This window comes from Ylistrum balloti, unplaced genomic scaffold, assembly GCF_031769215.1.
Source record: "Ylistrum balloti isolate Yb309-2 unplaced genomic scaffold, AGI_CSIRO_Ybal_v1 Utg370324, whole genome shotgun sequence".
Lineage (NCBI taxonomy): Eukaryota > Metazoa > Mollusca > Bivalvia > Pectinida > Pectinidae > Ylistrum > Ylistrum balloti.
The window spans coordinates 1,004,461-1,030,929 of record NW_026782237.1 but is presented as its reverse complement, the minus strand read 5'-3'; the positions used below and the strand labels follow the sequence as shown (position 1 = coordinate 1,030,929).

General features: G+C 33.7%; 1 protein-coding gene across 1 annotated transcript in view; it reads right to left on the bottom strand.

Moving 5' to 3' along the window:
* Positions 1-26,469, bottom strand: part of LOC132553400 (myosin-13-like) — an 85,742-nt gene that overhangs the window by 5,202 nt on the left and 54,071 nt on the right. Inside the window, exons 17-30 of the mRNA XM_060217647.1 lie at positions 25,815-25,878; positions 25,410-25,544; positions 21,381-21,448; positions 20,829-20,956; positions 19,539-19,716; positions 16,794-16,820; positions 16,156-16,276; positions 14,305-14,346; positions 12,687-12,829; positions 11,939-12,022; positions 9,727-9,740; positions 8,538-8,566; positions 8,072-8,201; positions 5,813-6,018 (exon numbers count right to left, since the gene is read on the bottom strand). Coding sequence (XP_060073630.1) covers positions 5,813-6,018; positions 8,072-8,201; positions 8,538-8,566; positions 9,727-9,740; positions 11,939-12,022; positions 12,687-12,829; positions 14,305-14,346; positions 16,156-16,276; positions 16,794-16,820; positions 19,539-19,716; positions 20,829-20,956; positions 21,381-21,448; positions 25,410-25,544; positions 25,815-25,878 — 1,369 coding nt within the window. The remainder of the gene's footprint in view (positions 1-5,812; positions 6,019-8,071; positions 8,202-8,537; positions 8,567-9,726; positions 9,741-11,938; positions 12,023-12,686; positions 12,830-14,304; positions 14,347-16,155; positions 16,277-16,793; positions 16,821-19,538; positions 19,717-20,828; positions 20,957-21,380; positions 21,449-25,409; positions 25,545-25,814; positions 25,879-26,469) is intronic.

The following is a 26,469-nucleotide window of genomic DNA, read 5'->3' as shown; positions in this document are numbered from 1 at the left end:
ATGAAAATACTGAAAACTGAGACTTACAAATGATGATTCAACAATACAACCCATTAGTTATTTGCCCAAGTTTTTGCCCCGTTCTAATGTAAGAGATTTGGCAGGAGTCTTGGAGGCAGTAGAACCTGGAGGGCCAGTCTTCAGTAGGTCGGCTATAATCTTACTTGTTAATTTCGGTGGGTTGACCGACAGAAGCGATTTAGGGTGTGTGGTACGTCTGAAAATGGAGAGAAGAGAAAATAATTAAACCGAAAAAGATCAATAGAAATTAGAAAAAGTTGGGTAAATGATAAACGCTCAGCCAATTAATGAATACTGGTTAATATCAAAATCTTTTTAGTCACCAAGGCAATGATATTTATTTACTTGCCATACCAAAACCTTTGTAAATAGAAAAGTGATGTGTAGAAAAATTTGAAGGGAAGCGGTGCTTAAATCGACCAGATATACATATTGGTCCTGTGTTTGTATCTTTATTGTTGTTTATAACCAAATCTTTAATATTTACCAGGAAAATCTTGTTTAGCTGAGTGCTTATCAAAAAAATGCAAAAACATGCTTTTTTTACAAAATGCAAAACTTTGAAATAAAGTAATAGTTCCTGCCCTTTGAATATAGCTGGTTGTCATTTAGTGTGTATCTGCAACATTTGCCACACAATAACACTGAATAATAACTTTAAATTGCTCGTGCTGTTGAAAAAAATGAAGCTTTAATAGATAAAACAATTTATGTTTTTGTTTCTGTCATCTGTGTATTTTCTCTGATGGCAAAAATCCTGAGCAGATTTAACATACACTTTTGTACATCTAGATGAAGCACAAATATCATTTTTATAAAATATTTGAATGCAACACAACAAATCTTTAAAAATTGATAAGCACAACTTTGTTTAAGCATCCATGCACTGATTATGTTGCAGAAAAAAAGACAAAATCATAAAAACCATCAGTGTTAGACATTTGATTCATGCAACTGTTTGCCAAACCTCTGACACTATGATTAAAGCACCAGTTAGAACGTAACAACGTGTTACTATTGGCTAACATCTAACATATCACCTATTATGCATTAAGCAGTGCATTTTACAAAATCATCCATTCTTGATTTCTGAAACGAAATAGTATGTTCTAGACCAGAACCATGATAATATGTTTTGATAATAATCTATAGACAATATTCAGCAATATTGGGGAAAATTCTGTCATCTTTTATACAGAAATATACCTGTAAATGTTTGACACTTGATAAAAAGGAGGAACTTCATTTCCAGTGTAAACTAATTATCATTACTTATAGAGAGAGAGAGAGAGATCTGTAAATGTGAAAAAAAAACACAGAACAGTTTGTTTCCAGTGTAAATCCATACCCCATATGCTACACAGAAGCAACGGAAATATGTTTATATTGTCTACGCAGCAAGGAATAGAAATATGTTTATATTGTCTACGCAGCAAGGAATAGAAATATGTTTACATTGTCTACGCAGCAAGGAATAGAAATATGTTTATATTGTCTACACAGCAAGGAATGGAAAAGGAAGAAGTGGATAACATGAACAGCCTAGCAGACAAACTACCTACAGTCTATGATCTTTTTGCTACAATACAAAAGATTTCCACACAGATACAGATTAGCATATGTTTTAATATCTAATTAATGTTACAAAAAAGAAGAAAATTTTACTGATTAATAGAGCAAATCTCCATCACATATCCCTACCACTGTAAGTGTATAAACTTTATATTAAATACCGTTACGGAGCACTATATTATACCTAATTACATTATAAGAAGAGGTGCTAAGACCTGAGTCTGTTAAATGTTTGAATTTTATATGATGTTTACAACAGTCATAAATGACTAATCTAACTAGACCTACAGAGAATTACCTAACGGAGAGAAAAGTAAATATTCCAATATATAGCGTACAAAAGAACAGTAAACATTGAAAGTTTCACAATTCCGAAGGGAAAAGAGATTAGCAAATGAGTTGATTTTAAGTCCACATTATTCAATCATAAAGCAATGCTGAGACACATTTTGCTGTATTAACACACCATCTGCTGGTGCATTGGGAAAATTTCACAGCGTAAATTCATCACCACAGAGAACATAAGTAAAGTGACAAATCACCCTGCAGGCATATTAGTAATTAACAATCCTCAGCTAAGCCATAACATCTAGAATATCAGCTTTTCATTATACAATCGCAACACACAAATCTTTCAAAATATTATTTCCAAAAACAAAATCAAGATTATCTTCTCCTTTCTGACAATTGTGAAATTTGAAATGTGTTGTTACAATTTCTGAGTGAACACAAAGTCAAATTCCTCAGTACTCAGTACTAAAAATAGCATATTGATTCATGTAAGCATCGTAAAAAGGAATTACGGATACGAATTTGAAAATAACAAGTTGTGGTAATGTATGCTTACATGTACGATATGAGCAAAATGTTTGCATTTCCATTTTTTTAATATCTTTAGATGTGTCTCAGTAACATAACATTGATATACCAATATACTAATGCAAAGCCACAGATCTAAAGCCCTAGCATAACTCTATCCATTTGTCACAAATAAATAGATGCTGGACTACACGGGGAAATACACTGGCTATATTTGGAGTGACTATGCAGGTGTTGTTGTTATATTCTGAGATAAACAGATTATACAAGAGTGAGATTATTAAGGAAGGATAATAAGCATTAGTCTAAAAGGGGGAACATAAGTAAAATATTATCTACGTGTTTATATCTTAAATTTTGTGTGGCAATTCTAAAAAAATTGTGTGTGTTCTTCTATAGTGATTAACATAATTTCTGATACAATTTTGGGTACATATGTACATATAATGTAATTTACTGTGTTTCTACAAACTCAGTGAAATCATTTTTGTTGAATACAAATCTAACCATGATTTTACCATTGATACAATTTACTGCAAGACTTTGTTTCCCAATAAATTGTATGATATAAAAAACACACATTTAATATTAAAGGCTTATTTAAAAGGTTTGAAATTATGAGTAAATAAAAGTGATATCTGTCTATTGTTATTGCAGCAGTCATTGTTTACAAGGTCATTTTCTATTGTTATCACAACAGAGTCATTGTTTACAAGGTCACTTTCTATTGTTATCACAAATGAATCGTTGTTTACAAGGTCACTTTCTATTGTTATCACAAATGAATCATCGTTTACAAGGTCACTTGTGTGATTTCTGTATACAGCTTTATTTATTGCAGTAGTCACTAGTAAGCTAAATCTGCTATAGTTTTATCTCTGAAAGATTGTACAAAAGACATAAAAATGAGTAGCACCTGTTAAATACAATTTAAATATTAGACACAGTATTGCCAAATAATGAATTAATCTGCATCATACTGTTGTTTCGTCCTGCTATGATTCTTCAGTGTTGTTAAGCGTCTTATTATTGAAACCTAGGAGGCTACTGAGGAAAAAATTCAATGTGATAGAAGAAATGCAACAATTTAGATATGAAGGTGCTTTAGCCCCATAAATCAGTACATTTAGTTATTGTCATATGTAATAATTTCAGAAGAACAAATCAATTCAAATGTGGCATGCAAGGTGCATCATTGCTCATTTTTGTAACCTGACTGAATTAAAGGATATATGATTGATCAATTAAAATGTAAACTGATAAGTTCCATTGTTATTTTATTTAAGGAAGTACTCGGACTGATATTACGTAAACAGTGATCGTTTTGTAATTTTGATAGTGTAGAAACACAGTAATTTGAGGCTGAGAACTTGGGGGGAGAAAGAAAGGAGAAGTTCTTGATTGTTATAATTTGGAGGAGGAGGAGCATGAGATACCTACATCTTACCTCCCGGGCGCGCTTGCCCAGAAGCTCCACGCTGCCTGCGTAGTGTCACAAGGAATAACAAATGTGATCTATAGCAACTGCAGAGGAACGAATACAGACCACAGTTAGAGGGTTAACTCAACAGGGTGGCAGGGAATGGTTCTCCGCACATTTACTGGGAACAAAACAATCCACGCGTGCATAATATTCCAACCATGCACCCTATTTACACGTGTCAAAATATATGTAATTTTATACTTATATAAAATTAACATAGAAAATGAAAATTAACTATAAAAATTGATTTTAAACGTATGGCACTTACCGAACAAAAATGTAAGATTAAATATGATTTACAAGAGACGGACATAATGCTTCTAATTCTCTTATATATTGATATAAATATATTTATTTATACAAAAAATAAGTAGTTGATTTGATTATAATATGATTTATTAAATATATGTTTTAGTTAGAATGTTAGATCTAACCTGACATGAACAATGCTTCATAATTGCTTGTATTTATGTAACTGATTAAATGAAAGTTAGCTAGCTATAAAATGAAGTGAACACAGATTTGTCTGTGTATTAACATATTTCTAAGACATGAGTTCATTAAAATAAGGTTTATCTAAAAATATACATGAGTACATCGGCTGGATTTACATTACGTTTCTCATTCATTACTCATGCTAATATTATCTCCTCTTGTGTAAATGATGAGGCATTTATATACTGTAATGTTAATAATGGGTGCATGGTTTTCTGTTTCTGGACATAAAGATGATGTTAAATAGTTCATTAATGAGAGAATGTGATGTTACATAGAAATTTAGGCTGTTGAATAGCATATGTTTGTAGGATACAAGGCTGGATCAGACCGAAACCATTTTTGTGAAAAAGTTTATAGATCATTTTATATCAAGCATGTCAATGATTACTTCTGCAAAGAATTGAAAAAAATCAACAGTATACTGAATTTCCTACAACTTACCTTGAGTGTTTGAAGATTATTTGTGAGAACATTTACAAAATATCTTATAAAAAGTCTCTTTTGTCATTTCCACAACATTCAAATGCACGATTATTACAATGGCTGCAAGGATTAATAACGAGCACAATTTGAAAAAAACAAATAAAAAAACACTACAGCTAGACAATATCAAAATCTAGCAGGGAATATACAATTGTCACACCATGCAATGTATTAATGAGACTTGCGGAGTATCGCAATGTGTAACCTCTAAAACAATGTAGCAACTCTAAATCTTCTAGTCAAGATAAGTTCTGAAAACTAAAATCTACCTAAAATAACCTTGATCGTAATTAGAATGCCTACATTTCACACAGGTATGACTATACAAGGAAACAATTTAAGGTGTTGACAACCACTCTGGACACACTGTGGCATAATAGATTGTTACGAGCTGTGAACTACGTGTCAGAAGCTGAGTCAGGGATGGATTCACGGTTGGAAAAGTAATGAATATAACAGTAAGTATTACCAGTAAGGGTGATGTGATGACAAAACATGTGCAGTGTAAAAACGCATATATATATACACACATATAAATTTTAATACTTGACAATTTTTTTTATTTATCTTATCCAGAACAGAACACAATCATCCATATTATTGGTGAACTTACTTTTTAATAAGGGCGTTGATGTCATCTTGTTCCTGTGTATCAAGATCATCCTCATCAATAGGCATGTCTCCATCAGGTAAGAAATCGTCCACATCACCCTCACTCTGTCGGTCTCTCCTTTTTTTCTTTTTCTTGCGAATTTGACCTTGATCTTTGTGTTCACTTTGATCAAGGTCTGTGGATAGATTGACAGAACTACTTGGAGATACAGTTTCATTTCCCTGTGGGGCTTCGACCATAACCTTAGGAAGTTTTAGGGAACTTGTCAAACCAATGCCATGTGTACTGGCCACATCCTTGGTGGTATCGGGAGAGGGACTCACCTCATCGGAGGATTTAGGAGCAGCTGGTCCGAAGCTACGTCCTCTTGTTACGAGTCCCATTTTACTGCTCGGTGATAATGACAACGGTTTGATTTTTCGCTCTGGGAATGGACTCTCACTATGACTGCGGTACTTGGATATCAGAGATTGGAGACGGTCCCCTCCCTTGTTGTCCCCTGGTCCTGTACTGGAGCTCCGTTGAGGTTCTACACAGGGAATATTGAAATTTTCTCAGTTATAGAAGATACTCATATTTCTTTATATAATAGCCGCAATGTTGGTGTACAGACGTAAGACATGCCACTTTTGAAAGAAATTTATGAAATTATTCTCAAGTTGGATGGTGAAAATGAAGGATATATTTCTTAGTATGGACTGTTTTTCTCTATCCACTTATGTCTATGCTTGATATCGTTACACTCTAATATACCTTTATGGGATATGTACAAGTGTGATACATTATCTACTAGTACATAGATATACAGTCTGTAAAGGACATGCAGATACAAATTAAAAAACTTTTCAGCGCTAAATAACTATCTAGACTTATATATCACAGTATGTCAGTAACAATGAAAATGATACATGCAATAAAAGGCTGTCTCACAGATATATTTTTAAAATAGAACATTTCTTTAAGCAATTTTGCTATTTGCTATTTTGCGAAAAAAATAATTCTGCTGTATAAGGTACATACATCATGGCAGTGAAAACGACATGCTACCTTTTAAACAAAATCAGTGACAATGTCAATCTGATTTATAAAACTAAAATACAAGTTTCTTGAAAATGAGTTTTCAAATATACGAATTGTCTTTGAGAAGATTTTTGGATCCCAATCAAGAAATGTGTTCTGATTTATTTGTAAGGTATCGCCTTAGATATTCATTCATAGTCACAGTATAGTGTCCAAAATGTAAACAATAAACGGGTATTAAATAGCAGAGAAAACCACAATCTAATGTATAAGGTTCTGGTATACAGTTACAACCTTTCTGTTGAGATCAGTACAACACAACCTCAATAAATTCAAAGAAATTTACAGACTTCTTTCTGGGTTCAAGTTTCAAGTAAAAATTATTCTAAAACTAAATATACATTTTTCTATGACTTTAGAGGCATAACTGAATCTTGTTGATGTTATTAGAAACATATGATAAAGAGAAAGAAACTATCTACATGTATTGTTAACACGGACAGCTAATATATAACTATCAATACCTTCACTTGCTGTGGTGAAAATACTGTTGATTCAAATACAGCTTTTTTTTTTTTTAATTTTGGGAAATTCTTAGCTTGATAATTTGGCTTCTGTGGAGAATCTGATGATTTCAGGAAAAATGCTATTTTCAGCAGAAACATAACTATAGGTATTTGCCGTTTATGATAAAAAATAACTTCAAATTTTATTCATCATCTCCACAAAAAGTACTTCTGTAAAATACGATTGTTTTGTAAATTCAAACACATGGAAGGAGAAACACTAATTTGTACGAATGTTTTTGTATTAGCAGGAAGATGGTAAAGCACTAATGACAATATAAATACACAAATGATGGCAGCAAACCACAAAACAAAGGAAACGTAACTTTCAACACCAAACATATTACATACCACAACTACACTGTAATAAACCAGGCTGTATATTAATCATGACCATGATATGATGTCATTTTAATTATAATGAACATGAAATGTTTATAATTAGAACAAAACAATTGAAATGCAACATTCACAGCAGGCGCAGCCATGATGCATGTTATGTTCAACCTAATCTTGTTTACAACATGCGGCAAAAGCAATGAACTTATTACGTATGAGAGAAGTGATATGAAAAGATATCTGGACATTTCAGGCAGGCAATAAAGACTCTGAAATTCTTTAAGAATCTACATTTAAAAGTAACAGAAGTAACGATCATATTTTAGGTTCCACTTAAATTTCAGCTTTCGTATCAATTCGATATTGAAGATCACATGCATTACAATAAGATTCTACAAGTTGAATCTAATGTTTTGCTTCTATAAAATGTCCTCAATTATTTGATAAAAACTACATTTTAATCACGATGTCAACTCATTCTGTTGCAGGAATTCAATCCAATTATTTCCATTGCGTATTCAATTAGAAAAAAATTCTATATTTGAACGGTGATTTGTAAGATAAAGCTGCACTTCAAACTACAGGCAATTTTCAACCGGCAGCATTCCGACACACGTGGGCCAACACGGACTATTGGCAGGTTAGCAAGGTACTTACTAGTTCCCAGAAACTGTGTGCCATAAAGCCCAGGTGTCACAGAGATACCTGGGTCTCCACTCTTAACATCTTTATCAGAAGATGACGTGGACAATAAATTCATAAATGAATCTGGACGTTTAATATGTGGCTGCAAAAGGATTTCGAACAAGTATTATGGAATGTGCTAATAAATAAATCCACTTTGATGTCTTTTCATTCACTGTTTGCCATAAACTGTTTCTAATACTAAATTCATACTTAAAACTGTTATTCATTTGTTGCCAAAAAAATCCATTTAAAACATTAGACTTTCAAGATATTTTGCCATTATTTTGTAACTTATTATTTTTTTATGAAAATATCAGATGTTTAAAACTTCTAAACCTTTCTTACCAAAAGTTGTAAAATTTAACAAATGAAATAAACCCAACCAAAAATCAAATTAATAAATATATTTTTTTCTTTTGCTATTTTTAACAATTACCTTAGGACTACGAGGTGTCAGTTCTCCGTCTATCAAAACACGGAAATAGGTACATGTTTATAAGACTAACCTAAAACCATTCCTCCAGGAAGGTAGATGTAAATGATTCAGAAATGTACAAGTACTGAGCAAAAGCAGCTTAAAAAGCAGCAGAACCAAACACAGATTTATCATTCCCAATAATCTTCCACCCATCATAAAGCATGATATTTTCACACCAAATGTGATGTACATAAGCACGTGACATAATGATCATCTTTTTTATTGAATGGTTATTACTTGTCCATATTAAAACATTTTCTCTAATGTCGTTCCATACCAATACTTCATATTTGATTGATGAGAAATGAGTCTTCAAACAAATCAATCATAGTTGAAATACCTTTCTGAAAAATGAAATCTAGGAAAAGGTAAGTTAGAAAGGTCTGCATAGAATATATCTAAACATTAAATAGAAAGATCTGTTACCAGATAAAAAGTTAAAGGGGCCATTAGGAGCTGTAAATCTATTACAAATCAACAGTTTTAGGTTACATTAGAAGATACTACCTCAGTCTATAGAAATGTGTGCTATAACAACATGGTATAGGGATTTTTAATCAAACACCAATAATAATTTGTCGTGCTTGGATATTGAGAAAGATACCATGAATGGTGTAAAGAATCATGAGATAACACAGACTTGATACATCTGGGCTCAAAACGGCACCCTCCTACATCACTATCAATGCAGAACATAAGTGGATAGAGATACAGGCACTATATAAATGGAAGGCAACAGGTGTTTTGAACCCGAAAGCCAGATTTTAACCTGTGGATTCAGGTAAGCATGTTATATCAGAAGTATTTAATCAAGGTGCACATGGTCAGGAGTGCTTCAAAGAAAAAACATAGAAGAGAAGTTGGCATTGATTTGGGAAAATTACGTTATATAGTACACATGTCAATAACAGTTAATTTATAAAATGGCATATATCTTTCACATTTTTAATTAACAAACATTTCACATATAAACCTTTTAAAGGTAGTGTCAATTTCTCAGCGAGTATTACATATCAAAAACATTTATATGGAAAATAATTATTTTCATTTAAAATCAAGGAATGTAATATGATTAGTATTTCAAATTTTCATGAAAAAAACCATTATTTTACAGCAAAAGAAATCAAATTAATACCTGGAATTTTACCTTCATCTGTTTTCCTGTAGACAGAAAAAAAAAGTGTACACAAACAGGAAGTCGAAAAATATCACATATTACTACAATAATGATTAAAATTCACCAATCAAAGCCAAGATTATCCATGATCATTCTCTAAGTTAAAAGTCGTTGACAAAGACTAACAATGCGATAACAGTTGGTCATATCAAAATTCTGAAATTGTTGGAGAACATAGATATTGAAGTGCAAGTGCATTACCAACAAGTCTCCACTGATCAAAGCATTATTCTACCATCTTATCTATAAGTGCCTTGGCTACAGCCCTTGAGCAAATCTCTATACAAAAAGCAAAGCATTTTACTTAAATCAATAGCTAATGAGTGCATCATTCTTCAAAGGTATGGGAAAAAATTTTAAACATTTCAGAAAAAAAAATGATTGTTCAAATTTTTTGTTTTTCCTTGAACCTTATTTTCTAGGTTCATGAATCAGTATCATGTCAACGTAAACAATTTTCACAGGAAATCATTCACTCAATTTGGGAAGAATCTTAACTACAAGTTCAAACTCTATACATAATACATGTATATGGAGAAATTTGTAAATGTACATGCTCAGAAAATGTTAACTTAGTGATAAACATTCTGTCGTACAAGTGACATGCAAACCATTTCAAGCTCGTACAAATCACATGCTTTTTATTCTAGCTGAAATAAAACAAGTCAACAACAGCAAGAGAAGCTTTGTCACCAATCAGCAAAACACAAGAATAAACAAAGCAATGCAGTTTTGAAAAAAGTATGTGTGTGCAGTGTTGACAATGATTAGTAACCAGAGGTACAGAGGACATTATCATGAGGTTACTTTGATAGACCCAGTGGTTGTGAATTTTTATGTCAGACCTGTGAATCAGGTAAGGACTTGGGGAAGGACAGACTGTAATCTGACACCAACCAGGACAGGCAACAAGAGAGGACAATTCATTCAAGGTCCTTATTCAATCTGTTTAAGAAGCCATCCAGTGTTGAAAGGAACACATTGTCATGATCATTTCCAAAACGCTAGCATCCTTTTACCAATTTAAACACGAAAGCGAATAAACATCTCCTAAGCATAGATGTCTCTCACTACGGATTCAATTTTGTTCAGTAGTTGTGTATAGAGCACAAGCTTTGCCGCTTGGAAATAAAAGTGGAAATTAAAGCAATATTTAATCTATTGAAAAAACAAAAATCTATAAATAAAAATGTAGAGGACATATTGATAATTGTGTCTCTGATTCTAATGTGAAATGTGAACTATTCTAGTTACTAGTATATTAAAGTATGTACAAATTGCAAAAAGTTAAACTGAAATGTTATTATTTAATACAATGTCTACAACATAACTTGATATGTAATTTCCATTTGTTAAAGGGAAACAATGTGTCCATTATTGACAGACATCAAAGACGACATTGGGAAAGGGTAAGAGAAAAGTAAAATGGTTTTTGTTTGACCTCGGGATTTTGGACGATCTGACAGGTGATCTAGATTTCCTCCTAGAACAGTAAAAATGGAAGAAAATATTAATATTTATGTGCAGATTTTGAAAATAAAATAATGTGTAAAATTCAAATCAATATCGGTTGTATACTCATGCAAAAGCATATCCATTAGTTCTGAGCAAAAATTATTCAATCATTTCATCACATGCCAGCCAGTTCAAATGGTTACTATTAATTTAACATGCATTACATTCGCCTATGATTCTGTTCCCATGCCTGTGAGTGCCTAATCAAGAAGAGTAACTGTCCACATATTAATTTCATATGTAACTATGACCTTGAATTACATTATAAAATGACGACATTCATTCTGCTACTATTTACAGATGAACACCAGAATTTACTAACATGAAAATTTTAAATATTTATAGTATTCAGATTTTTTCTTTCTTATCCAATGTAAGATAGAGCCATTTTGATATCTTTCTCTGAGATGAAACACATACTAAATTATATCTTTTCTTTTTTAACTTAATCAGCATATTCAAAAGAGGCCCAAGACCCCTGATTTCTGTGGTTGTCCTGTCTACATAACATCCATTTTATCATCTTCCTGTCACATGCTGCTTTAGTGTTGGTCCTGATGAAAATTTATACCAGTACAAGTAGGTTATTCCAAGCATGTTATTCTCAAACCATATAAAATATGTATAAAAGCAATATGACTCAGGCTATTAATTCATTTCTGCGTACCTTGGGGAATGATTTCCATTTTCCATGCTGCGTTTCTCATCTACATGAGACATGAGACTCTGGAGTTGGTTCATAGCTTTTTCTCTACAATATAACAGATTATGTTTTTGATCACTAATGCGTTCTAGAAGGAGAAAACAGCTGTATAAAGTACATGCAGTTTTATCCATTTTATAGCGTGCATACAACATGTATTACTAAGTTCCTACCTAAAGGTGCTACTTTCACATATTTGTCATTTGTTAAGTGATTTGAGAAACTTTGGTGGTAAATTATATCAGAGAAAGTTTCTGTCCTGATGTTATATAACATGCCCTTCTATAGACATGATGTGAAAACTCTGGTTGTTCAGGAAAGTGAAGTGACAAGCAGGTCTATGTGAGGTTGGCTCTAACTATATTCTAAAAAATCTGACAAGTCCGAAATTTGTGAATTTACTGGTAAAGTCATTTCAAGGTCAGCGTTTGCAAACATATATTTGTGAATATGTCTGCGAAGGTAAATAAAGCTTTCCCTGAATCGAAGTGATTTACAGTATTTGTCAAGAATATGCAGAAGTATAGACAGTTGCTCTGATGGAGAACTTTTACCACTGTGATAAAGGCACAAAAAATAGGTAGTTGAGCTTTAAGTTCATTCTAGCTTCTACTGGTAGAGCAGCTAGTTGCTTTTAATGGTTTTGTTATAGAAGTATGCCTATACATGTATACAAAATCTGTTCTGTGTGTTTAAATGGAATTCCACCCACCTGTTTTCTATCTCTACTTTTGAGTGTTTGAGCTGTCCTTCCAGTGTTTCGATGGCCTGGTCCTTTGTCTCTATCACACCCATCAGCTTATGCAGTTCACCTCGCATGTCGTTGAGGTCTGTACCAACATCATCTAAGGACTCCTGTAAGAAGTACAAAAAATTAATTACTTCTCTGAGATCTGCTATTTTTTAATAGACCTGAAATGATTACCGGCTATATGTGGCATGTAAGTCGCATGAAACTTTGAAACAAGTATGGTATCTGACCTACTAAACAATGATAATTTTGTAACATTTGAAAGGTTCAAAATAAATAAGAAATCATCTAAAACACAAGAAGAAAACAGAATGAAAAAGAAAAAATCATGTCTAGTTTTTCAATCAACTGAGAGAAAATATTCACATATCTGAAGAGATATTACATAATACTCTAATTGGCCTTTGTAAATGTTACAAATATTTCAAATTAGTAGTCGCTTATAAAAACATATTGCATATATAAGGTTTTAATATATGAAAAAGCGGTGATATTTAAAAGCACATGCATGAAATAAATTCACATGTTTTCTGAGCATGTTGTCATGCTATAATGGATGTATGAATGTCATTTATGAATGTATGAATAACACGAGAGGTCCACCACCAAACACCACCAGTGACCTTCGTTATAAAACTTTCAACATTATTAGCATGCAATATCCATCTTAACAAATTTAATGGGTTAAACAGCTCACTCCACTTTTTTTTTATAAAATATCTTATAGATTATTTAAATTTAACAAGGTTTGTTAGTAATAATAATTATGCGATGTTAATATAAACATACCACTTTACTATACAGGTGTTTGTCTTTATAGTTAAATCAATACAAATACCTATATTTTGTTGTTACAATGCAGCTAGCTTCTTAAAGAGGAAAAAAATTATGAAGTCATTTCCAAATACCAATATGTTGATCTAGGAAATAATAAACAGGTTAGTAAAGTTCAGCATGCAGGTAAGACACCATTGTCCTTATAGTAAAACAGTTATCTATGTTAAACAGAAAAACGTCCAAAAAAAACGTCCAAAGGTAATAAACAAGGACACAGTATTTTTGTTCAGCAACGCATCAAAGTTTTAATATAAAATCACACATTTTCTTAAATGATAGATGAGAGTTTAGAGATGGCTGATCAATGAAGTAAAGCAACATATAGAGACAAAACAAAATCTGCTGGTGAATTCCTGAACTAGCGACTATGTGATCAAAATAAAACTTTAACATTGATGGAAAATAAAAAAAAAAAAAATATATATATATAAAAAAAATTTAGTTCTTGATTTATTTTTTTTGAAAAACTCAAAAGTTATATAAAATTTTACATGTATATTTCAGTGCCTGACTAAATAACATAAACTTTGTTTAAAAAGGCTACTTGGTATCTACTCCACTAATACCAACAGCACTTGGCGAGTTTCATGGATTTCTAGATTCTGACTTTGGAAATTCCTGATGGTAAAGTTGTATGTGTCAGAGAAACCTTTGATACATTGCTAAACTGCTAGAATATACTGTCCACAAGCTATGTAACTGAAGAGGGTTGGTGGGCAGTCAGGCAGGACACCTTACTTACTCGTATAACATGTGGACCTTTAGACTTTTCATCATCAAGTTCCTAACAACAAAACAGTGACACCTTTGAAGGATATGACAGTATAAAACATCACATTGACCAAGAATTTAGACTGATTTGTTCAGTAGCAACATTATCAACAGTGCTTATATGAAAGACAGGAGAGAAGCTTATAAAATGTCTGTCCAAAATGAAAAAACAAATCAACAGCTAGTTTTCTGATAGTTGAGTAAAACCCTCAGGAGTATCCATATTTACAGAAACTAGACCTCCTCAGAAACAAAAACAAGTGTACTCTTTGGCTAGTGATGGTCAAGTACAGGTGTTCCCTTTGGCTAGTGATGGACAAGTACAGGTGTTCCCTTTGGCTAGTGATGGTCAAATACAGGTGTTCCCTTTGGCTAGTGATGGTCAAGTACGGGTGTTCCCTTTGGCTAGTGATGGTCAAGTACAAGTGTTCCCTTTGGATAGTGATGGTCAAGTACAGGTGACCCTTTGGCTAGTGATGTCAAGTGTAGGCAACCCTTTGGCTAGTGATGGTCAAGTACAGGTGACCCTTTGCCTAGTGATGGTCAAGTGCAGGCGACCCTTTGGCTAGTGATGGTCAAGTACAGGTGTTCCCTTTGGCTAGTGATGTCAAGTGCAGGTGACCCTTTGGCTAGTGATGGTCAAGTACAGGTGACCCTTTGCCTAGTGATGGTCAAGTATAGGTGTTCCCTTTGGCTAGTGATGGTCAAGTACAGTGTTCCCTTTGACTAGTGATGGTCAAGTACAGGTGTTCCTTTTGGCTAGTGCTGGTCAAGTACAGGTGTTCCCTTTGGCTAGTGATGGTCAAGTACAGGCGACCCTTTGGCTAGTGATGGTCAAGTGCAGGCGACCCTTTGGCTAGTGATGGTCAAGTACAGGTGTTCCCTTTGGCTAGTGATGTCAAGTGCAGGTGACCCTTTGGCTAGTGATGGTCAAGTACAGGTGACCCTTTGCCTAGTGATGGTCAAGTATAGGTGTTCCCTTTGGCTAGTGATGGTCAAGTACAGTGTTCCCTTTGACTAGTGATGGTCAAGTACAGGTGTTCCTTTTGGCTAGTGCTGGTCAAGTACAGGTGTTCCCTTTGGCTAGTGATGGTCAAGTACAGGCGACCCTTTGGCTAGTGATGGTCAAGTACAGGTGTTCCCTTTGGCTAGTGATGGTCAGGTACAGGTGACCCTTTGGCTAGTGATGGTCAGGTACAGGTGACCCTTTGGCTAGTGATGGTCAAGTACATTCCAAAAGTTATATCAGCTTTGAGTTATATCACCTTACAAAATTAACAGTCTCTTCCATATCTGAGAGAATAAGTGACATAATTAGCACCAGTCGCTTAAGGCATGTTCACCTGGCATGTTTGGTAGATTTGTTTGCACCACTTTCCGTGATCAATTTATAACTTCACAGTTGTTAATTGTTTGTTTTGCTTCACCTCACTTTAACTTCTTTCATCATTTCAAAACCTCACCTTTATGTATTATATACTATCTGTCTCCATAAATACACTCAAAACCAACTAGGGGCATACCTAAATTTTCAATAATTTTCATACCAAAAACTCTACTCTGAAATAATTAATACCAAGTCATTGGGCGAGAGACCAAATGTTATGTGAGGCAAATGACAATACATGCACCACCAAGGAGACCATGACATCAGATTTAGAATAATACATCATCTGCTCTCTAACAAACACAACAATATAAACATATCTACCCTAGTAAACTCTCTCTTAATTTCCTTCCAATCCAGTAGCCAATGAGAATGGCTGTTGTAATTTCTGCATGAAAACTGAATAAATATTATATATATTTTGGACAACAGTACCTCCTTGAGATCTTTAATGATTTTCTCCTGTTTGAGCTTGTCAGCTTGAGTCTTTGATAGAACATCCCTCAAATTGTCAATCTCACTCTGTAGTTGTTCCATTTCTGCACTACCTACAGGTCTGTAAATTAAAGCAAGCCAGCCTGATCAAATCAATCAATGATACAAATTTCTACATAAATCAGTGAATTGATTACTCACAAAATTGTAGATTGTTTTTAAACACAATAGTCTCCAGGCTTCTAAGCTATTTAAATACATAATAAATACACCATTTACATATACTCCCTTCACATTGATTTAGATTCAGTATGAACAATACAGATATCTCTACAAGTCATATGACAACTTTGAGCCGAGACAGAAAATTACCATGTGATTTTTTCTTTAAATCCAGATGTGCAAAACACTGTTATTTAGAATTTGTTTAAGCATCAACAAGAAAAACGGGTAAACATGCAAACAAGTGCTCACACCTAAAAAAAGGTTCATACAAAACACATGTTAAAAACAGCCAGTGCAATTTCATCTAGAATTGCTCAAGGGAGATAATTCAGAATATTAGAGGATATTGTCAAGAAAGGCGAAGATGTTGATATCACAGTGAATAGAAAAGATGTGTAGTTCACACATAATACCTGCCGTGGCAGACTCTCAGCATCTCCCTTTAAGTTGTAAATTAAACAGAACATCAAAATATTGTTATATTCTTTATTTATTAACATATATTTGTGTTACTTAACATATATTTGTGTTACTTACCCATATGATAAAAATAAGAACAGGTTGTACGAAGAACACATGTATAACATTGTTTCATAAAAATCTTTTTTCAACTTAAGTAAATGGGTGGGATCAAGGAGTTCATCATGTAAAACATCATATAGAGATAATGTCCTCTGTGACATTTGTACTAATCCTTGTGAACATCATCTCATTTATATTATTTGTGTGGGGTTATGTTGACATATATTGTCTGTGTGTGGGGTTATGTTGACCTATATTGTCTGTGTGTGGGGTTATGTTGACTAATTTTGTCTGTGTGTGGAGTTATGTTGACTTATATTGTCTGTGTGTGGAGTTATGTTGACTTATATTGTCTGTGTGTGGAGTTATGTTGACTTATATTGTCTGTGTGTGGAGTTATGTTGACTTATATTGTCTGTGTGTGGAGTTATGTTGACTTATATTGTCTGTGTGTGGGGTTATGTTGACCTATATTGTCTGTGTGTGGGGTTATGTTGACCTATATTGTCTGTGTGTGGGGTTATGTTGACTTATATTGTCTGTGTGTGGGGTTATGTTGACTTATATTGTCTGTGTGTGGGGTTATGTTGACCTATATTGTCTGTGTGTGGGGTTATGTTGACTTATATTGTCTGTGTGTGGGGTTATGTTGACCTATATTGTCTGTGTGTGGGGTTATGTTGACCTATATTGTCTGTGTGTGGGGTTATGTTGACTATTTGTGGGTATAAGTTTGCTTGTTTGTCTTTGTGATAATTATTGGAAAAGATTACTTTTTTCTTTTTCTGATGTAATTAAAAAAAAAAAAATGCAAATCCTTTTATTCAAATGGTAAGCCTGCATAATTTAGCAATCTAGAGATGGTGATAATGTAAACTTACTTTGGATTGCTGTAACAGAATGTATATAGCAGACACAACCACACAATACATTGTATAACTCAACACAGCATGAAATAAAATGCTAAAACAACACACTGATTAAAGTTTAACACCAGCCTGTAAATATAAAGGATATATCATCAGTCACACTGCGTCACTAACAACTTTCAGGTGTCCTTTTTATATATCTACATATTGTTCTGAGGTGAGGAAGCTTGCCCTACACCATGTTACCCCAGTTCTCATCTACATTTTGTAATATCCACAACCTGGTACCCTACACCAAGTTAATCTGACTAAAAAGAACATACATTGTGATGTTTGTGTCATAGTTCCAACTAAAAGGACCTACATTGTGATGTTTGTGTCATAGTTCCAACTAAAAGGGCCTTTATTGTGACATTTGTCAAATAGTTCCACTAAAAGGGCCTACATTGTGATATTTGTCTCATAATTATCTGTCTTTGAAAACTTCACTTTGGTCTTGAGAGTTACCAATCATTGATTGTGTAGTCTTGTGTAAAGGCTGCTATTTGTATATGAGTTATCTTTCCTCAACAGCCTATTCTATCTTGTCATTAAAGAGTTATCTTTCCTTGTCATTTCTGATTTGTTAATGTAATTGGATGCTTTTAATAAGGTGGCAATAAATCTTGGAAGAATGCAGCATCTGAATGGTTTTCATGAGGCATTTAAAACAACCTTAAGAAAGATGATTCATTTCACAGCCAGAATCAGGTGATAATCTTGAGAAATAAATATTGTCAGCACTAGAATGTAGGTGTGTTTTCTTGCTTACTATTTTCAAAAGAAGAAGAGATATTAATTCATGGCCAAATTCCAAATGATCCATCAATGGTGTTTGGAAAGTTAAAATATAGTTCAATAAAACAAATGAATGAAGCCAATTCTCCTATAGTTATACACGTCACCCACGCATGTATCAAAGTATTATTAGACATTTTACAATCAGCCAACAGAACTGAACCATGCCTTTAAAACATTAAATTTTGTTACTTCTACATCCAGTCTAATGGTAGTTAATTAACACATGCACCAGTTTTAAAACAGACACTTGAATACATATTTGAATTTCTCACCGTAACATTGCCTTTTGGCTCTCTAACATTATAATGCTGCAGAGAAGATATATTCACATTAATACAATCAACTTTCCATTTCTCAGCTGATAATTCCATAGTTTCTTATAAACACTTGAATATACAAATCACAAATCACAGTGGCCTCCCCTACCACTTACATTAAAATTCATTTACCCAATCAGTATTGATCACCCCTATCTAATACAGTGAAATCAAATGAAGAAATCCTTAACACTAGGGTTATCTCCCTTACCATATACATGCGACATCACATACAGAAATCTGTAATAAGAGTGACCTCACCTTCCTAATATTGTGATATCAACTATACAACCAAAGAAAAAGAGAGACCTAGGCTCTGCTCCTTTGACTAATAATGTGACAAATAAAGAAATTATAGAGTGATATACCCTACTTCATTTTATATTCAAATATACTGAAATCTGTTATGAAAGAATTCCTCCTTATACTTGATATTTTGACAGATATAATAATCAGTAAGAGTAACCCCTCTATGTCCAGATTCAGACATAAAATTATCTTTCCATATGATGAAGTGATTTGATATTAGAGATTCTAACACGAGTGACTTCCTCTCCGATATACAGTCTTAATCAGTTTACACACACTCTAAAGGAGACCTTCCACTTACTGCTTTTCTGCCTCCTCTAGCTCCTTCCTAAGGTGCACAATCTCATGCTGCAGATCCTCTACAACCTCATCTAGACGTTTCTTACTGCCCTCCACCAGCAGCAGAGATCCATTAATCAATGCCACCTGCTTCTCTAGTCCTTCTTTCTCACGCTCCAACTTACGCACCTTGTCCTTTTCTAGAAAATAAGAAACATTGTTCTTGCTCTTATTCTACAATGGTTTCTTGGTCTCATTTCTATTTACTGTTGTATCGAAATGCTTCTTAAATATTTCTATAATAAATTGATTTGGTATGCAAAACTTACTAAGGGCAATAACTCTGTCTTTATATAATAGTTTAGTTAACTGGTTAGAAAGATACTCAGCTTCAAGATGGCATGTCCTTATGACATATGATTGTAACAAGAGGCCCATGGGCCTTAATGGTCATCTGGCTATAAAGGCCTATATATAGTGAGGCCCAATGGACCTGAATTGCTCACTTTTTCTAAAGCTTAAAAAGATTATTTTGATCGGTTCATAAAGTCAATTTCTGAAAATCTGAAATTCTATTCCTAGTGCTACTACACAAATACCATCACCTAAGAACTATTGCTTATTGAAAGAAGAAATTCTAAATTCATTTGACCTCAGTGACCTAGAAATTGGGTTAACATCAATCACTTGAATTGATTTTGTAGCCCTTTACTCAATTACACTACAAGACCAATCCCAATAGCCTGGACCTATTTGTCAATAAGATGCTGTTTTAACATTTTAGACACTTGACTCCAGTAATCTTTAAAGTGGCTGAAGGTCATTCAGTTAAAGAAATTTGTCATCACTTCATCCCTGCATGCTACAGACCGAATATCAGCATTCTGGGCCTTTGGTTCTTGAAAACAAGTTGGAGTTAAATCCCACTGGTAAAACTTTTGAAAAGAAGTTTGAAATTGATGTTGCACAGGAAAACCATGATTGCACAACCATGTTCAATGGTGAAAATTAACAGCACTTTGTTGGTTACCTTTCCTTAACATTCCCATCAAATTTTAGCTCAAGTTAAAATTGTTTTTCAAGATGGCAGCCAAAGCCACACTTGGTCAGGACCATTTCAGGATTATTTCATGCAAGTTTGAGCTCACAGGTGGAACTTTAGAAAAAGTTTGAAATGTCAAAAGTTTAAGCACGACCATCAGCACACAGTGTATAACCCATACATGAAGCACAATTGCTTCGGGTCAGATGACCTGAAAAAGCTCCTATGAATCAATACTTAAAAAACCAGTAGTTGTACTATGTGGCTTACCATCCTGCACAATTTGTCCATCAGGTCCATAGTCATTGACATATTGTTCGTGTCTCTCCTGCAGGCCTTGGTTCTCTCTCATCATTCTCTCCATTTCTCTATGGAGGTTTTCCTTCTCCTCTTCGACCCTTAACATTTGAAAAGTGTTAATGTTAATGTTGTCCTATATTATAAATCTGTAAACTTCAATCATTATATTTAGAATCTCTTTGTTATCTATACTCTGTCTCTAGATTCTATTGACTTCACTGTTCCAATACCACACCAATGAATCCAGTAAAAATCCCATGCCTGGTAACAAGCTCAACAATGTATATTGTTCTTCACTAAAGTTACAAGCAAGAACTATTTAAGCCTACCACTTAAAACTTATTTCAGGTTAAATATGGTATTACCATTCCAGACTTAAACTTGTACTGCCTATCAATTATCGTTCATTGGTTCTCCTATCCCAATTAATATTTTCTGTTTCTTGTCAGTAACGTGATCTGCTAGATCCATTTTAAAAGCTTTTTTCCTTCCAAAGCAAGCAATGGATGTCTGATGACCTACCGTTCCATTTCCACTTTTGGCACAAGAGACCCATCTCCTCCTACCGCTTCTTTGAGCTCCACATTTTCCTGAAATTCAGAAAGAGAAGCTTTCATTATATAACTAATAAATTAAACAATTCCAAAGACAGCACATCTCATAAATAAAAGTTCTATGCTGATATTAAAATATCTTCTCCTGCAGACTCCTGCACATCAATGACCAAGTGTTAAACAAAAGTGTGTATACTTTGGTCTATAATCTGTTAATCATCTTGTGACACTTTTTTAACCTTAGTGTACATAGGATTATAGTATAGCTAAGAAAACATTAGCTGATTCCTTACCATCTCGTACACTACGTATGTCAGTGCTAGAACGATTCATTGATCATTTGTCTGATAAAGTGACTGTGAAGTCATTGAAATATCACAGTCTAATCTTCTACTGGTTGTGTTAGAAGAACTTCTATTCTTAAATCATATATTTGAAAATGAAATGCTTAAATCAACACCTGATGTGCCTGTAACTATCATCACTTTTTCAAACAGAACTCTGATTTAAAATATGATTAAACACCTAGACAATAATTTCAACATAAACTTTTAATTAGTATTACTTTACTACCATGAAAGACTTTCATGGACTAGAACAAAAGGAAGCTTCGTATCCTTAGTGTGGATAATTAAACCTTTTTTTGTTTCCAGTTGTCAAGGTCTGACACTGAAATACTAGATTGCTATGATAACTTGTCCTCTGAAATGTCAATGATAAAAAGCATCATTAGTAAATAACAGGAAATATAATTCTGATCCACCATGATAAAATTATGTAGAGTTCCACATGAATGAAGTACATCATTATACGAATGACAAGTAGGACTTCATGGAAATGATCTGCTAGCCTACACATTTAATCCATCGCCATGGAAATGATCTGCTAGCCTACACATTTAATCCATCGTCGTGGAAATGATCTGCTAGCCTATACAATTTAATCCATTGTCATGGAAATGATCCGCTAGCCTACACAATTTAATTCATCGCCATGGAAATGATCTGCTAGCCTACACATTTAATTCATCGCCATGGAAATGATCTGCTAGCCTACATTTTTAATCCATCGCCATGGGAATGATCTGCTAGCCTACACATTAAATCCGTAAGTTGGACAAATTCTTTACATTATAAACAGCACCTGTTTACTTGTCAGACACACTCTCTACAGTAAGAGAGTTCATGTATACTGGTCAGACACACTCTCTACAGTAAGAGAGTTCTGTATACTGGTCAGACACACTCTACAGTAAGAGAGTTCCTGTATACTGGTCAGACACACTCTCTACAGTAAGAGAGTTCATGTATACTGGTCAGACACACTCTCTACAGTAAGAGAGTTCCTGTATACTGGTCAGACACACTCTCTACAGTAAGAGAGTTCATGTATACTGGTCAGACACACTCTCTACAGTAAGAGAGTTCATGTATACTGGTCAGACACACTCTCTACAGTAAGAGAGTTCATGTATACTGGTCAGACACACTCTCTACAGTAAGAGAGTTCATGTATACTGGTCAGACACACTCTCTACAGTAAGAGAGTTCCTGTATACTGGTCAGACACACTCTCTACAGTAAGAGAGTTCTGTATACTGGTCAGACACACTCTGGTCAGACACACTCTCTACAGTAAGAGAGTTCTGTATACTAAACCTACCAGTTCTCTATATTAAATGACCTCCTGAAAATTGTCACAATCATCAAAACAATTATCAAAAGTAATTTTATACATATATATAACTTGCTAAGATAGGAGACAGATATAACATTTTGTACCATGAACAAGCATTTTAACAGGAAGTAAACCAGGGATTTTGTAAAGAAATAGAAAAACAAAAGAATTTGAGAACCTAGCTGAGTTTGAATGAATTAAGGAAGAACTATATCTAAATCTTATGGTATATAAAAGCCTAGAAGTAAAAAGAAAAGGACCTGTATCACCATCACCAGTCACCATGAAACACCTAAAGTAATTAATCCTTGTAAAGGCATAGGAAATTCTATGTCAATTTGCTGTAAGATATGAAGAAAGGATATCTACAAGCCATTTAGACAGTCAGATCCTTATGGAAAGTAACATTAAAACATAATCTACTGATTTACCAGAACTTTGTTTTGAAACATGACTGAATATTTGCCACATATATATTTGATATAAGCATAATATCCCTGTTCTTGATATCAACCTTAATTTGTTAAATACTGCTTTTCACCTTGACCCTGAAATGACTTGAAGTAAATCAGTCATTCTGAACTAAATTGATGAGAAAAGGATCATGATCATCTTGGCACTTAATGATTGGAAATGACAGGATAAGGATATATCTGGAAATTACTAGATATTTAAAACACTTCTGAATAATGGTAAATGTTAGAGAAGATGTAATGAAAATATGAGGATAAAGATAACATATATATTATCATAAATTAAGAATACACATCGCATATATGGTAGAAATTTTGATACATGACATAGAGTACAGATGGTAATATTTGTCTGGCTACTCACGTCACAGTGCATGTGCATCACAGGTGCGAGTGACAAGGGGGACAACTCAGTATGCGTGAGGGGGATCTGTGACAAGGTACAGGACTACATAAGGCAATTATATGGTATACATCACCGTTGTATATATGGGGAATGGTGAAGATAAACACATTGTCTCAGCAACCAATATTCACCAGTATGAAACCAAGCACAGATTTCAAGAATAATCCCAGTAACATCGAATACCTTAATGTTATCCCTCAAATATTTCATCAATGAACAAGCATGACCGCATCAATAACCATCAGGAACTTTCATTTGCTGAGACAATGTGTTTCCTTTGATTGATATATAGAAAGCCCAAAAAATGCATGTATTTTAACATTAACATTCTGACAGACTGAAATCAACAAACATTCTGACAGACTGAAATCAACAAACATTCTGACAGACTGAAATCAACAAACATTCTGACAGACTGAAATCTACAAACATTCTGACAGACTGAAATCTACAAACATTCTGACAGACTGAAATCAACAAACATTCTGACAGACTGAAATCAACAAACATTCTGACAGACTGAAATCTACAAACATTCTGACAGACTGAAATCAACAAACATTCTGACAGACTGAAATCAACAAACATTCTGACAGACTGAAATCAACAAACATTCTGACAGACTGAAATCAACAAACATTCTGACAGACTGAAATCAACAAACATTAAGTCCATTAAAAACCATTAAAATCATAATAAGAATCTAATCTTAACTTAAAAAAGCATTTCTAATCTAACTGACAACTAAATTACACCGACAGAAACCTTCTACTTTACATGTCTGATAAAAAGGCAAATTAATTGCGACTAAGGGATATCATACATACTAGAACTTCCAAACTACATTACTATATTTGTTTCTGTTTTGTGCAATTTCTTACAGGTACAATGAATTCTTCAGATACAGAACCATACAATGGGTTCGTACCCTTGGTAGGAATGTATGGCCGTTGTTTTAGACTAGCCATGTTAGTGGCTACTGTTGTCTGTAACAAATAAAACACACTCAGACACACAACCAACAGAGACAACAGATACAGTTAACACAACAGTAAACCCACAACAGGTTTGTAATACAGAGTTTGTATGAATACTTAGTCCTTTGTATCACATCACATAACATTATTGTATGACAGGAGACATCACATACACAAATACATGTACAATATTTAAAACAGGATATCAGTTGTCAGGTCAGAGATATAACATGTTCATGTTTTTCGATAAAGGAATGGTATTTGCACAGGCATATTTATCCTTATTTGCATGTTTGTAAATAATCCATTGATTCACAACTGTCTATGGACAGGTGATAGATTTATATATCTATTTTACATTGCTTACTATCAGTGTCCAGGAAAATATTCCACAACAACCAGAATATACACAGAGTATGATGAACAATATCCAGATATACAACTAAAGAATACCAATACCATACCTGTTCAATAGTTTCAAACTGATTGTTCATTGACTCATTCATTTCCCTTAGTTGTCTGTTAGCTTGCTGCAGCTCTTCGACCTTGTTCTCAAGGTCTTCCAGTCGAGGCTTTTTGTATATCAACTCAGTACTTGCCTTTTTGTTTTAAAGAAATTGAGAAATAATCATCAGATTAAGGCTAAAAAGGCTGAATTTTTCCAAACTGAATGATGTTTTTTTTCAGCCAGGGAAAAATAAAATCAAGAATCAGATCATTGGTGTTAAAGTTGGCATGTACGATAATATAAACAGAACAGCCACAAAACCGCAGTAATTAACATTGTAGCAAATAAAATCTAATTAATACATTTGTACATTATTTTTATAGCACGTCTACAAAGCAGCAGTTCTACATATATATCATACCAGTAGTTCTTCCTTTTGGCTAATTAGGTTGTCTCGTACTTTTTCAAGTTCCAAAACTCTGTCTCTGAAAGCAACAATATCAACATTTTAAAAAAGCAATCCTTTAACATTTGGCCGATCTCTAATATCAAAACTGAACAAAGAGCAACAACTCCAAAATCAAAACAGAACAAAGGCCCATAACTCCAATATCACAAATGAACAAAGATCTTTAAAACCGATATAAAAAATGGAAAAAGACTATAATTCTCCATTAAGTGTGATGCAAGACCCATCCAAGTTAAATAAATAATGTCTTCGTAAGAGGTATACCTACATACGACCCTATATTCCAAACAATTAGCTTAAAGAGGTCACCATTCTACTTCTAACACAAGGTCAGGAGATGGGCATATTGCAGAAGATTGTACAAAAGACACAAAGGTAAATAACAACTTTTCATACAAATTCAGAATTAAGTGTCAAATAATGAACAATAAATTGCATATTTAATTTCAGTATTCAGAAATAGATATGTGTGGGCTTATTACCAGACATGGCTCATTACTGGATATATGCTGTAGACACACCCAGTGGACATTCAAAGTTCTGTTCTAATGATTTATAGTCAATAAGTAAGAATGGTTAAACCATTTAAAACTTACAGTTAATTGAG